Raw genomic sequence first — 15,017 nt, forward strand, 5'->3', positions numbered from 1 at the left:
GGGGAGGCAAACATAAGTCACGTTTTCTGAAGCAATATTTGTATCTGTGGTGGAAATAAAAAGAGGAAAACATCTCACCATTTGCCCAACATCGCCTGTTTCTCCCTTCTCACCAGGTGGTCCAGGCAAGCCCTGTGGAGATGTTGGAAGGAATAACTCAGCTCAAGTGGAACCCTCACTGTCATTACCCAAAGCCCTCCCCTGATGCTGGAAATTACCTGCAAGCCTACTGGGCCGGGGGGACCAGGGAAACCTCGGGGTCCTTCATCACCTTTCTGACCAAAGAGGCCTTGCTGTCCTCTGGGACCCGGCTCTCCATCAGCACCCTACAAGGAAAGGGTCTAACACAGGTTAGTGTGGGCACATGCTACATGCAAAGCCCCATTTCCATTCTGCTTTGGCAGGGCCAGTCACTAAGGGCAATTCTTTACAGCATTTCCCAAGGACAGGATTGCTGCTAACAGGGGACAATACTCACCGCTGGGCCTGGTTGACCGATTGGACCCTGTGGTCCTGTAGGACCTGGTGGACCCTGTCAAGAAACAGAAATGCAGAGCTGTGTTTGGGAGCAGAGCAAATATAAGAATAAAAATCAGCTATAAAATAAGAAGCCCTTCCAGCACGGTCTCCCTTAGACTGGCACAAACTCTCAAAACAGAGGATTGGGAAGACTAGGTCAAGTCTCACTAGACACRCCACCCTCTAAGTTGGACCACTGCCAAGAGCATGACAGCACCGCACTGAAGAACAAATCTAAAGATGTGTCTGAAGAGTCTCACTACAAAAAAAAGTTGTTATTCAGTGTAGAAAAGTGAACAAATAACAGGGAAAAATTAAAAATGTATAGTTTTCTAGTTCCAGCAAATCACACAACGTAAGAACATGCCCTTGCTGGAAAGCAGCTACGTGTCCCACTTACCTGTTCTCCTTTGTCRCCCTTGCTGCCCTTCTGACCAGGTTCTCCAATCTCACCCTGGYGGGATAAAGGTGCACAGTTAGTTCAAATGTCTTGGTGAACAWTTAAGCACCTTGACAACCAAGTAATAGTCTTGCACATCTGGGCCCTGTTCCAAAGATGCCAATTACCATAAGCCTTTCCCAGTAAGTTTTGGAAGAGGCCAGYGATTTGGCCACTGCATGTGTAAGCAAACCCTTATGCATCCCAAATCTTTTCTGAGCTGATGTTAGAAGCAGAAGATGGCCTTTTGCTACCCTTGTTCGCTGTGATGAGTGATACACTCCAGCTAATATTTTCTAAGAATCCTCCTGTCCAGAGGGAACGAAGGAATGAGGAAATGTTGGGGAAGGACAGGAACCTAGGGACAGGCCACCCAGAATAAGCTTATGGAGACACTAACTGTAGTTCAACAAACAGCCCAGCTGACAATGCACATGCAAACAGTCTGATTCTCTCCTAAGTCCAACTCGGCAGATCTAATAGCATTACAAGGACTACAAGACGTCCTCATGTTATGATATGCAGCACATCTGACACGATGGAATGCAAGCAGCAGATCCACATGGTAGGGAAGGATCATGCTGCACGGTTTCTTCCAAGAGAGCGGAACCATGGAGAGACTTTTCTCACCTTGTCTCCATCTTCTCCAGGTGGCCCAACAGGACCTGCTGGCCCTGGGAGACCAACAGGGCCCTGGATGCCATCCCGACCAGCTGGTCCTTGCGGACCTTTCTCACCCTAGAAAGGAAATGGGCAGACAGGTTATATAACACTCTCCTCCCTCTTCCTATCTACCCATTAAATCCCATTAGAATTAACATCAGCTAACGAACCCACATGATAGGATCATGTGCAACAAAGCTAGTTTTCAGCAGATATTTCATGGGTGTCTGTGTTCGTTGTCTCAGCAAGACAAAATTTCTATCTCAGGAGACAAATAAAACACAGATAAAACTAAATGGTGAATGCCTGTATCACGGCTGTAATTTTGCTGCTATAACAACATAATCRTGTTCAGTCGGAGCCCTCTGTCATCTCCCTCCTCCCTCCCTCTCTCACAATAAGGAACAAGACTCCGACTATCTTTTATTCCCACAAGCCAATTCCTACTGATGCCAATCCTGACTGCATGACTGCCTCCTTCCTGGCCATTGCACAACAGATGGAGATTTCTCAGGAGTCCCTGACCTCCCTCCCGAGCCTTCTGGACAACGGAAGACACACTAAGCAAATAAGCCAATCTCTGTTGCCTCCTGCTCAAACCATCTACTCGCTTTCCTCAAACCTGGAGCCTTCAATCAAGTTTTGTTTGTTTATAGAACCGAACAGTGGGTATTTTTTCACTTTCCTAGCACATAATTTAATTGCATCTATGCTCTCCTCTGGAAAAAGAGATGCCACATAAATTGCCTATTCATCTATCCAATAACACATCATATAGACACTCGGCAGTACAGATGTTCATAGAGCTGATTCACCAGGAAATTCTTGCCTCTGGACTAGCTGCCAGCATTTTTAATAAGCCTGCAAATACAGAATACAGAGGTTGATAAACACCTTTAATAACAACAATCAGTCAACCCAAGCGTCCTAGTGTAGTAAGAAATAACTGATGCCAGCACTTGCCCATGCTGCTGCACCTGCAGCTGGGCTCGAGTTTGAACCAGGCAAAGCAAAAGTYGGTGGTATTTCTCTGCAAAACCACTGGGGTGTAAAAGATGCAGAGCCTGCCTCTTTGGGACTGCCATGCCACCGTGTTTTTCAGTCACAAAAATAGTCTCTGGTACCTTCATGTGATGCTTCCCGCACGCGCCTTGGGAGCGAAAGACTTGACAGCCTCCCAGGCTGTCGAACATGCAGGAGAAGGACCATATGGCAGCACTCGGCAGCTACCTGCCCCAATCCTGCTCCAATCGGCCCTTCCTAAGGGTGCTGCTGGGTCACCTGGGACACGGGTGCCACGGGAGCATGCAGTAGTCCCAGCTGGAAACACAGTCCCCTGGCTACCTCCCRTGGGCTCTCAGCCAGGGGTAGAGCACGGATAGGGATTTTATTCATCACCACTTTTATTCAGGGTGGTTGTTCCTTCTGTTGCTTAGCTACAGTCTGGAATGGCTTATTCCACTGTATCCATTAAAAAGTGCTGCTCAGATTTGGCCCCCATGGAAACCATCACGGATGCTGCTTTATCCCATCCTCCTAAGTGCAGACGAGGGCCCAGAGGCCTGTCCTGTGGCTAGTTGTCACAACAAGGTCACAGAGCCTGTCATTTCACCTCTTCAGAGTCCACATACCTTGCTATGGCCTCAAGTCATTTTGGTTCCCGGCCTCATACTTGTTTTTGACAGCAAGGATGTCCCGAGTCAGAGAACATTACCTGCCCTGATGCAGCCAAGATGAGACGATTCTTCTCCACTGGATTCTTTCTCTTTTCCCTTTACCTACCTACCCCACACTCAGCTCCCCAGGCACCTTATTTGACCCACAGCTGGTCATCTCACACCAGTACTTACTGGGGCTCCCTTTTCACCAGCCGGTCCTGGAGGTCCCTGGGGACCAGGGCGTCCTGGAAGTCCTATCGGGCCGGCTGAACCCGCAGGACCTCGCTCACCAGGAGAGCCCTGTTTGGAGAAGGAAGCAGCGTTAATCGGCATACACGGATTTATAGAGCTATGGAAAGAAGGTGACCCTACAGCAGGATGCTGCAAGTGCATTAAGTGTAGAAGTGAGCACGCCATGACTGCCATGTATGGCAGCTGGTACCACCAACCTAATATTTTTAATTACATCTCTGGAATAGCTGAGTTCTTCCTGGGATAGTGCAGGGGGTTCAGTTCCTGGGAACATATTATCAGAGTCTGGGGGAAGAGCGTGAGCCATTTCACAGTTAATGCAGTTGGGAGGTTCAATGATGAATATTTTCTTCCAGGAGGGCTGTACTGTGCAAGCATCTCAAGAGGGAGCAACTTTCAGAAGGAAACAGCTTCCTCATTCTTGGTGTCCCGAATGATCCAGCACTCTCAGCTTGTCACATATGTTCATGGCTGACACCACCAAATGACTGAGCTATTACATACGAGCCTTGTAAAATAAAGCAGTATGCACAGCAAGCAGTGAGATGGTGCAAAGGGAATGGTGGGCAAAGCTCTGAGCTGTGACTAARCCTCACTTCTGGCTTGCCAAGCTTGTAAACGTGTTAGGTGGTGCCTGTGAGGACAAGGTACTTACTGCTGGACCTGGGGGGCCTGGAGGACCTTCGTTGCCTTTCAGTCCCGGAGCACCCTGGAAGGAGGAGATCAAAGTCACTTCTGGAGCTGATGCCTGAGCATCCTTCCACCAGCAAGGCTGGAAGAGCCTTTACTTACAATGGGGCCAGGGAGGCCCCTCTCTCCAGGGAAGCCTCGCAAGCCAGGTGGACCATCCTTTCCCGGGAGACCAGCGGGGCCAGGGTCACCCTGCAATAACAGCGATAAATCCTAAGGATCTGCAGACTCCAGAAGGACTCAACTCTTGATGAGACGTTGTGAAACAGGATCTTTTCCCTGAATCCTCCTCCCCTCTCCACCAGACTTGCAAGGAAGGTGAATTCATTCCTTCCTGCTGGCTCCCCATCCCATAAAGGGAACTTGGGCTCATCCTCATCTCCGTCCTACGCTGCATATTGGACTGCAGTAGCAGTCACCTACCTTGGTCCCTTCCTTTCCAGTGAGACCAGGAAGACCCTGTTCACCAGGGGGACCGGGAGGGCCTGGATGTCCCCGCTCACCCATTGGGCCAGTCTCACCAGTCGGACCCTAAAGAAGCAGAGATCAAGGAGAAGGTGTTGGAGATCAGCAAAGCAAGCAAAGAAAAATGAAGAATTTTAACAGTTTCATCCTTTAAGCTGCAATGGGACAGAAGATGCTTCTTCCCTTAGCTGTCACACATGGTGTCACTGGGAAGCCCATAGGGATGCTTTCTTTAGCATATAAAGGGACACGGTCTTGAAGGTGGTTAAAATGGTACTTAACAACCTAGAGACACCGGGAATCGCTGGAATTCAAGTGCTCCCATAAATGACAGATATTATCACTACAGTCCTTATGCTGAGGATTTTTTATATTGAAAGCTTCCTAAGTATTCTACAATCATGCTATTTCTTCCTCATATTGGGCATAAATAATGGATTAGGCTTGTAGTGCATGGCAATTATTGACTGCCTCTGTGCYGTACATGGGCACTAATGGTGACAAGTGTAACATAAGGCTCTAGGCAGAAGGTTCCCAAGCGGCCCATTCCAGGGAAGGACAAGAGTCCTATGCACAAGGCCGTAACATTTCCACACATTCACGTCTGCTGGGACCATGGCAATAATTCACGTCACACCGCAGGGTGCCACTTCATGTAAGCAGAACRATAAGGCTGTGATCACTCGGCAACCACCCATCACACTAACTATGTACAGCAGAGCCAAATAAAATTGCCACAAAACCTAATTTGCACTTGTGAAGATAGACGGAATCAGGGAATTGCCCCTAATCAGGGAATTTATAAACTGTGGAATTGACACTGCCATTAAAGAGGACAAGTTAATTACTTTTTCATTAAAGAGTGTCCCTCTGCAGCAGTTCAGAAAGGACAACTACCAAGASCCAGTCCTATTTGGTCCAAGGCTCTACCTATAAAACTGAAGCATGARGCTGCAAGACCCTGTTTCAGGGATACGGGTCGTGCAGATGCTCCGGGCTGGGCAATTTGCCATTGCTCCCAGCAATTCATTGTCCCAGGACATTCCCGGGATGCTGCACGGGCAAAGCTCAACCACGGAGCAGCCGCTTCTTACCTGAGGGCCTACGACACCAGGAGGGCCTGGAGGGCCAGTCTTGCCTTGGAAGCCCTGTTAGGAAAAGGGAAAAGACAAAATCAATGACACCTCTCATGAGTAATGAAGCGAGGATCGAGTTCCTGGACTGCTCCTGCTCCAAGGAGGCTACTGACTATGAAAGAATGGGCACCCAACGGCAAAAGAAAGGAGGAATCAGGCAGAAGATGGAAAATCTCTATTAGATATTTGCAGGGAGGTGGAGGGGAAAAGTGATGATCAAAATCCMAGTCTTTCAGCTCCTGCCAGGGCTCTGGGAGCAGCACTCCCTGGGCGGTGGGTGCTTCTGACAGGGGACCAGATCCCTAAGCTCAGCTCAGCTGTTCTGATGGAGCTACCGAAGGACTGGCCACATACATTAAAAAAAGAAAGATTAAAAAATTCCTACACTTCTGAAACCTGCAGAGAACATGGCCATTAAAGTGAGAATGGGCAAGCTGCTTAATGCTGGGCAATTCTTAATAACCCTTCTCCTATTCCCAGTTCTGGTATAATTGCCATTTCATGCTCCTCAGGAGCTCTGAGCCCGGGTGACCATCTTTCATTYTTCACACAGGCAGCACCAACGCCGAGTTCTGCTAAGCAGGCAACTCTGTCAGCTTTGGGTTTTGAGTGAAGTTTTAGTTCCTTCATCAGCATCTGTTGAAAAAATCACTAGCGTGTTTCCCTTTAGATCACCAAACCATGATCAATAATGAAGCCTGCGAACCTGAGACCCATGACACCTTCTATAACAACCTTTAAAGGGTGACAGCAATGAACTATCACCACGACAATTGTTTAGCTCTCCTAAAGCACCCTTCTAAAAGCACATAATTATCATTCTTGCTATACCATGTTGACAGGCTTGAAAAAATGTCCTTTGGGGCTTAAAGGCTAATTTTCTCATTGCCACAGAAGATGATCAGATAAATCCCAAGCCAGTGGAACTGTGCAATGCTAAAAGACAACCCAACACGGTTATAGCTGTCTGAAGATCACAGAAAATATCCCACGGTCAGTGGGGAAATGGTAAAAYATCTGTGTGAAACCAAAGTACAATTTAAATCTTATTTTTTTAGAAAAATATTTCAACTACTATGCTGGACTTAAAAAAAAAAATCCTTTTTTTTTTTAAATCCTTTTTCAATTTTCCTTTTTTTTTTTTTGTGCTTATCTCCTCCCCTTTGGCACATCATAAGGAAAGCGGACAAAAAAAATCCCGTATCTCTTCCCCTTTATCTTAAGCGACTCAGCACTGGCCATTTGCTTTAGAAGTCTGCCTGGGCACTAAAGCTGGTAGCCTCATGGGCAGCCTAAGCTGGAAGTTGGWGCTACCAAAAGGGCCATGCACATCCTTGGAGGAGATGGGTGGAAGGATCTCTGCGAGCTTCATCCAGGCAGAGATGAAGAGAAGCTTGGTTTCTGTAAGCAGTGGCTCAAATACGTAAGTCATCACCAGAATGACTAAAGAAAGCCAGTAGGGAATGGTTTTCTTTGGGAATTCAGACCTCAAATAACGGAGAGTCGTGTTCATATACACCAACACTTGAATGCTCTACTCCAGTGTCAAGCGTTGAAAGCAGAAGCAAGTTAAGACTTTACTGCTTCTCCTAATTTGAGAATTCAAATCCTTCCTAATTTGAATCAGGAGGTGTCCCTAATGCTCTACATAACTCAATGAAGGGAGACTAACTGGTACAAGCAGACTTTGGCAGGTGAGCACTCCTCACCTTTAAGCTAAACCTGACCTGAGAACTGTGTGCTTGAAATACCACGAGCACTGCAGCACAGTCAGCCTTATGGAGCGTAAATAAACACTCGGCGTTGCATTGTGCAGTATTTGCATTGCCTTGCTTAGCAAATGCCAGGCAAGTTAATTAAATTTCTGTGTGATAAGTTGAGGGGAAAAAAACGCACAATACACAAAASCCTTTGTAATGCTCATTTGCTAGGAAGGGCAGTGGAGAAAAATGCAAAGCTGAGTAGAGGAAGCTGTTGGGTTTTTTTTTTTTTCCTGTAAAATAAACAGAAAACAAGCAGGAGTCTATCTGCTAACATGCAGCATGCAGCACTGGGGAGAGCAAATTACCAGCAGTCATAAATGAGCTGGGTTGTGATCAATTGGGGAAAAAGAATTAAAAAAATCCCCCCAAACGCAACACAGAATGATACCAATCACTGCATGCACAAGAACACATGGCACAATGATCACGTTTGCTTAAAGGATGCCCTAAGCAAAAAAAAGGAGCAGAAAACAGATCACCAGAGACGTACAACAGCCGTGTTCTCATACCTTCCACATGCCTCATCATTCTCCTTTGGTGAGAAACATTGATTACATCTGTGTGACAAAATCCTTCACAGTTGACAAAGCCGCAAGCGCGCGACACACAGAGGTCCCTGGCCCAGCCAGGCGCCGCTCCTCGCGGTGCAGCTGCGCTCGGCAAGGGCTTATTGGTAGACAGGGCTTAGCCYCGGCCTTGCAGGGCCACCACGCGCAGCTTTAGCTCAAGGCAGTAGCAACAGCAGGGATGCTCTTCTTGCTGGTGTGCTAAAGCAGCAGCTGATACCTGAGCAGAAAAGCTAGAGCAAAACCATTGCATCCGTGCTCTCGGCCAGGAATTGCTTTCCTTTTTTGCAATAGGTGCTGTTAAAACCAGGCTGCAAGTGTCTTCTGCTGCACAACTGTTGGTGGCGGCCAATGAAGCATGAGGGACAAGGAAAAGCATTTATTTCGCCCGTTGGTAGGTTGCACAGAAAAAGAAAAGGGAGAAGGGAACTGGCCCAACCGAAGCAGTGGTGGCTGTGGAGGAGGGAGCCCTTTCCTAAGGGGAAATCTGCAGGTCTGGAGTTGCATAAGGGGGCAGAGAGCTGTAAAACTCACACATTTCCAAGGGCAGAGTGAGARGGAAACCACAGAATTGGCCGTATCGCACCCAAGAGTGTCTCAGAGYCTCATCTGCAGCAACCCCCTGCACCATGGTGGCCAAGTCTGCAGCATCCAACAGAGCAGGAAGCCCCTGGCCTTGATGCTGGTCACCACCTTCACTATGTCTCTGCTCATGTTTCCTCTGTGCATGATGCCACCGTGACCACCACAGCCCACAAAATGGATGGAGAAAGCTGGTTCAAGGCCATCATGTGAACCATCATTAGACCGACTTGTCCTGCCCACAAAAGGGTTGCTTCCCATAGACCATCCCATGCAGCTGAAGAGACATATGCCTCTTGAGAAAAACAACACGTGGCAACATCTCCTCGGCTGCACAGAACGGTTTAGAGAAACCAACCAGCAGGACAAGACTCAGGACTAATGATCTACCCAAGATCTGGGGCTACTTACAGTTTCTCCTCGCTGTCCGGGGTGACCAGGCAATCCATCCTTTCCAGGAGGACCCTAGAGAAGAGAAACAGGATGAGAAGGACCATGACCATTGGCGTGGTAGTTCAGCTGTGATGAGGAATCACAGCTTGCATCCTTGCATTAATTCCTATCCATCTTACAGTGAAATGGGGGTAGTCAAAACCCTGAAACATACAGCCCTTTCACACATTTCTCTAAAAGGAAGATTAAGATCCAGAGATGGAGAGTTGTCCATGACAGGGAAAGAAATCACTTCAAAAAGGTTTCTAAGGTTTCTGAGGTAACCTAGCCATGTATAATAACTGCAGAGCTAGAAGGGTCACTCTGGTGCGTTGTCCTCCCAAGTACAGASGGAGGAACAAGGAACAGAGCAACCACGAGTGATCCTAGTGATACTGAGTCATTAGGAAATGAACACTTACAATCAGTCACAATTTACTTAGCTATTTAAAATCTGACACTGCTACGTTATTACCAGGATGTCTCAGTATTGCCTTTTACTGGGTACGTCACCACTCATCGGAGAAGTGGCTAAGACTGAGCTGGCACCAACGATCACAGCGGGATGGAAAATACTTCATGCACTTCCTTGCACCTTCTGGAAAGAGTTACTTACAGGGGGGCCTTTTGGTCCCGGAAATCCAGTTGGTCCTTGAGGCCCTGGTGGTCCCTGGATGCAAAACAAGCCAGAAAACACAGTTAAAAAAAGTTTACCCATTTTACTACAAAATATCCCCACTGTCTGAATAGCAGATGAGGTCAGAGATGCAGAAAGTCTGTTTCCTCTCTGGCCCTAAGAACTGTCACTGCAGTGCGAGCCCCAGGGCCATCCCTTGAAGAAATGCCTGGAGAACCAAGAAGCGAGTGGCCATTTGGAGGAAACAGTACAGATGKCAAGCAGGTTTTCGACTCCTCTGTACCTTTCCCTCCCAACACAATGAGAAACAGGTCTTCTCCCATCACCGCTCAAGGTCAAGCACCTGGGAGCTACCAGTGCCCATGTCTCAAGCAGAAATACAAGTGATTTGGGGATTGCTGCTCTCAATAGTGGCTCGAGTGGGACATAATGTCACCCCCCTTGCTGTGGCATCCCAATGTCACCAGCAGCAGGGTACAAAGCCAACCTTAGCCACATCCTGCACAACCAGGGGCTAAAATCGTGAAAATTCCCACTGTGTTTTCACATCCTGGAGAAAGGAGTGAGGGTCCTGGAGGACCCCCAGCCCCAGCATCTGGCCCCTTGCACTGTGACAACCCAACAGGCTTTTAAGTTCAGCTCTAGCCCCATGGGACTTACCCTTTCGCCAGGAGGACCAGGGGGGCCGTCACCACCAGAGTTGCCCTTTTAAGGATAAAAAAAACGGCAACATCACATTAAAAATACATATCACCAATTCCGCTGCTCTGCACAAAGGCTTTAAACGCTAACAACTCTGCACCAGGAGCAGCATCCAGCGGCAGACGAGCGCCTGCTCGTCCCTGCAGCACCGCTTAATAAACACACAGGCAAGATAACGGCAGCAAACGCGTGATACTGCCTCTAGATAACGGCTCCCCCCCGSCCCGAGAGATAAACACCACGACAAATCCGCAGGATTTATCAAGAATTGATGTTGCCACAACGCCCAGACATTGCTCTGTAAAGCAGGCGGTGCCGCGGGGACAACGTTTCATTGCCCAAGTGCCACTTCCAGTGAGCCAAGCGGTTGATGTTCCATCCATCCAATGGTCCAGGGGGTCTCCCGTTTTTCCCCAGAGGAGAAGGGAAACAGAGAGCAAGGAACCAGACAGTCTTGGACCTCAGCGCCTTTTGGGGTGCAGTTCCTCTTCTAATCACTGTCAAAGGCTGCAAACCTCTTACCTTCGGGCCGGGTTTCCCAGTGCTGCCCCTAGGGCCTCTTTCGCCACGTGGACCCTTAAAAAGAGGGAAAAATACAACATTTCAGCCTTTCTTGCTGCCCACAGCACGCTGAGGCCATTTTAAGATATGTATTAGGTAAAAAAGCACTTTGGTGCTGGACAAGCACTGGAGGGTCAGATCTTAACCAGCCAGGGTAGGAATCACATCAATTTTCTTCACCCAAGGGATGACCTCAACAAACTTTCAAAATGCACAGAGAAAAAGAATAACGAGAAAAATTATTGTTACCGTTGGACCGCGCTGCCCCCTTGGACCTGGTTTGCCAGGTGTCCCCTGCAACGAGAAGAAAGACGGGTGAGCTGGCTCGCTTTGCTCTTGCCTCCTCGTTCTTGTATTTGCTTTCAGTTACAACGTCTGGACAGGTCTGGCCCCCGATCCCAACGCCTGGATGAAGTTTCACACCTAAGGAAGGGGTCTCTTACAGCATATCCTTTACCTGAGGCCTTTAAAGCAATTCTAAGACGAGGCCACCAGTGTGGACCATGCAGTTCCATCAGTGAAAAGGCACATATACATTTTTTTTTTAATTAAAATGGAGAAAGCCAGCAAACACACCAAATCCAAACCTCTTCTGCCCTTACACCCCACATCTGCCATCCTTCCTTGCTGATCTTCTCTCCATCCTCCTCCAGCACCCACTCTGCAGGCAGCCAGATCTGCCTTGCTAAATATTTAAGGAGCTGCAGCAGCAGGGCTGCACCCTCAACCTGAGCAATTGCTTTACACAACACAAGCCCATTTAGCCACCCCTCATCTTCGCGGGTCTTACACCATTTTGGGGAGCTCGGCACTGAATAAATCATTTAAGGAGGTGACAGAGCAGCAGGATATAAGAGCTGACAGATGCACTCAGCTTCCTGCAAGGACCAACCGCGATCAGCTCCGATGCAAAGAAAATAGAGACGTCTCAGTCCCAAGCCCAGCCTTGGCTTAGCTCCCGTGAGCATCTACCTAGAAGAGTAATTGCCGAGATCTCACTCCTCCAAAACATTGTTTTGGCTAAARTCAAATTATCAAAAAGAAAAATACACCCAAAAAATCCCCACACACCAAAAACCAGTGGCTTTCCCTTTSTTCCTTTGCACCAAGAGTCCGCTGWTTTTTACCAATCCCCCTGTTAAGAAGGGAAAAGACTCATTTTCCTTCTAAGGCACAAAGAAGCTTATGATTTTCCTTGCCATTTTCTGCCCCAAATCCATCAGCTCACAATCCTGCCTTCTCCTATTTGGCACTCATTAAGCAGGCGAATATAAAACAGGAGCTGGAAAACTTTAGAATCAACTACTTTTTTTTTTCCCCAGCTACTAAAATTAGTCTTGCTGAATCCTCCTGGTTCCGCATCTCCATTTAACAAACCTTGCTGGCATACTTCTTAAAATTAATTACATGAACCATTATGAAGTGTCCTGTCTGGTTTTCCTTAATCTCRGAGAGGCCGAATGCGGATGAGGGGTATAGAGGAGCGCAGCCTGCCTGCAGGTAGCCCCATGCAATCCTGTCCTGCTTTTGCAATTCTATTTTTAAGCAAACTTTTACCYTGCTTATTGCTATCATTAATCATGCATACAGCACGGTGTACCGCTGCTAAGAATTTATATGGCGCTGTAAACGCACACAGGCCTGTATTTTTCAAAGAGGGATATCGAAGGAAAGGCATCTAAATTCAGATTATTTCCTAGGTACCCAAATAAATGGCCTGGATTTCAGTCGCTCCATGCACCCTCCGGGCACTGTCAGACAAGCAGGGCAGGAAGATCTATTATTCTGTGCTAATAGCAGAGGCTTATTAGCTCTAAAAATAAAACCACCTATTCAAGTATTGATTCTCTGAGAAGGTTCTGAAAGCAGCCAGGGGAGCTAGAGCTCACCTGTGGCCATTCCTGCTTCTGCAAAGGGGGGCAACAAATTCCAGAGGCAAATCCATAGGGATGTGGGAGGCCAGCGGTCCCATGCACCCTGCTCCATCCTCAGCTCCACAAGGCTCCAGCAGAGCTCAAATCCCTCCCCAAGCACCGAGCCTTGAGAGCTGCTGCCTCTGCTCCTGCTGCCCTTGTTGTCCATCTATTTTTTGAAGAAAAGTCAACCTGGGAAGTCTTTTTGTGTTGCTGAGCTAATGAGCTGGAAAGCTTATTGCAATTCCTAGATGACGACAATCAYAAGAGAAGCTGGTGATTGATGCTACTGGGGGCCCATCAATAACCAGGTTGGATGCTCTAATAGTAACACCTTGCGAAGAAAAAGACAAACAAACGATTTTGGGATGTTTTAGCTGCAAATTGGGTTACCCTGCATTGCATGGGAGAAGCAAATCTTAGGAACACTCTTTCTTCACTATATGTAGACATGCTCATAAAATAGCAAATTTACTGCTCTCAGGAGAGGCAGAGTGTAATTTGTCAAGTCTAACTCAGCGAGGGCTAAAGGTAAATTTAAGCTGATAGTCTCCGTTTCATCTGGTGTGGGGTGATCCTAGCTCTGTCTCACTCTGCATATAATAGCTCTTCACTTATTTTGAATTGGATACCTGGGAGAGAGGAAAAGGAAAAAAAAAAAAGAGACACTGAAAGAGTAAGTTTGCATTTTTGCTACTTCTAAAGGCTTCTCAGGCTGGACCCCGGTTCAGATTTGGGGATTTGCAGGTGAAGGTGCTCTCCCCATCCTGTGCACAGGGGCACGGACCAACACAGCAGCACAAGCTGCACAACCATGTGTAAATCAGCACAAACGGACCCAACTCGAGACACAGTATTTAAAATGATGGTAAAACAAACCAACATGGCAAACCTTTGCAATGCAAAGGCTGATGCTTTGCTGCTCCTTAGCTTTGGGGTCTCGCCAGCTTGYGCCCCTTCCCAAAGGGCACAGACCTCAAAGCCATCCAGCTCCAGGGCTTCCTGCCCACCAGCTGGATGAGCCACCTGTAATTCCAGGGCTACCATCTCCAGCAGGGATGGCGAGCGGGAGCTGCTGGGTTTGCAGCWCCCAAGGAGATGGAATTACTCGGTGGAAGCAGCAGCAGCAGGGGTGATTCCACTGAGAGATAAACTGAATTTCAGCAGCACAATATTAATGCAGTGCCAAGTGATTTATATTTTTCACGCTCCTATCAAGCACGTCTGTTAAAAGTCATTTGTATTTAAATGAGAATAAAAAGGAAACTAATTCTACCCACTCTCCGCACACACACAGCTTTTTTGTTTCCTCCCCTATGACATGAGCTGGTGCAAATTATGACTTAATATTTGTGCTCTGAACTGCCTGCCTCCAGATTTCCTTCCACAAAATAAAACACAGTAGATTGGGACAATCCTGTGCCACCTCCATTGCTGCTCTGGTACCGAGCTGTGCATGGGTGCATATGTATAGAGATGGATGTTTTCACCTATGCATTAGGCAACTTAAGTTACGTCAGAGATGGCTGCTTTTGAAAAGATTCACCCCTCTAATTTAATGTTAATTAAAAAGCTCTTCTTGTCCCAAGYACCGTCTGACAGCAAGGGAGGGATTCAGGTCGAGAGCTTAAGGGGAAAATATCCAGTGCTTAATTGGAAAGCTGCAGCCCACGGAGCAGCCTGTGCTGTTGCTGGCATCCACCTGAGCTACGGCCCCGGATTCCTGCTGGGTTTTGGTAGGGTTCAGAGTGACCACCTTGCTTTTCAGCTGAAATTCATCCACCAAACAGCACTTACCCGTGCACCCTTCTCTCCGTTGGCTCCTGGAAATCCTGGGAACCCGATCGAACCCTTGGGGAAACAGAAAAAGAGAGGGAAGGGGGTCAAGCAGCGGGAATGACCGKCACGGCCCTCCACGCTCGCCTCGGATGACCCCCATCCAAACCCTGCTGACGTCCCCAGTCCCAGCGTGGCTTTCTTTAAAAACATTCCTCTGCTAAAAACAAAACCAAAGACAGTCCTGAAATGACCTCAGAAAC

The 15,017-nt window shown here is 47.8% G+C and overlaps 1 protein-coding gene across 2 annotated transcripts in view; it reads right to left on the reverse strand.

The window, feature by feature from the left end:
• The window catches only part of COL5A1 (collagen type V alpha 1 chain), a 128,563-nt gene that overhangs the window by 17,204 nt on the left and 96,342 nt on the right, over positions 1-15,017 (reverse strand). For both annotated transcript variants that reach the window (XM_026049182.1, XM_026049183.1), the window contains exons 32-47: positions 14,776-14,829; positions 11,315-11,359; positions 11,027-11,080; positions 10,463-10,507; positions 9,782-9,835; positions 9,145-9,198; positions 5,781-5,834; positions 4,645-4,752; positions 4,324-4,413; positions 4,187-4,240; positions 3,472-3,579; positions 1,589-1,696; positions 920-973; positions 479-532; positions 219-326; positions 79-132 (exon numbers count right to left, since the gene is read on the reverse strand). In XM_026049182.1, coding sequence (XP_025904967.1) covers positions 79-132; positions 219-326; positions 479-532; positions 920-973; positions 1,589-1,696; positions 3,472-3,579; positions 4,187-4,240; positions 4,324-4,413; positions 4,645-4,752; positions 5,781-5,834; positions 9,145-9,198; positions 9,782-9,835; positions 10,463-10,507; positions 11,027-11,080; positions 11,315-11,359; positions 14,776-14,829 — 1,098 coding nt within the window. The remainder of the gene's footprint in view (positions 1-78; positions 133-218; positions 327-478; positions 533-919; positions 974-1,588; positions 1,697-3,471; positions 3,580-4,186; positions 4,241-4,323; positions 4,414-4,644; positions 4,753-5,780; positions 5,835-9,144; positions 9,199-9,781; positions 9,836-10,462; positions 10,508-11,026; positions 11,081-11,314; positions 11,360-14,775; positions 14,830-15,017) is intronic.

The sequence above is a fragment of the Nothoprocta perdicaria genome, unplaced genomic scaffold (assembly GCF_003342845.1).
Source record: "Nothoprocta perdicaria isolate Ctin4 unplaced genomic scaffold, notPer1 scaffold_6, whole genome shotgun sequence".
In the NCBI taxonomy this organism is placed as follows: Eukaryota; Metazoa; Chordata; class Aves; order Tinamiformes; family Tinamidae; genus Nothoprocta; species Nothoprocta perdicaria.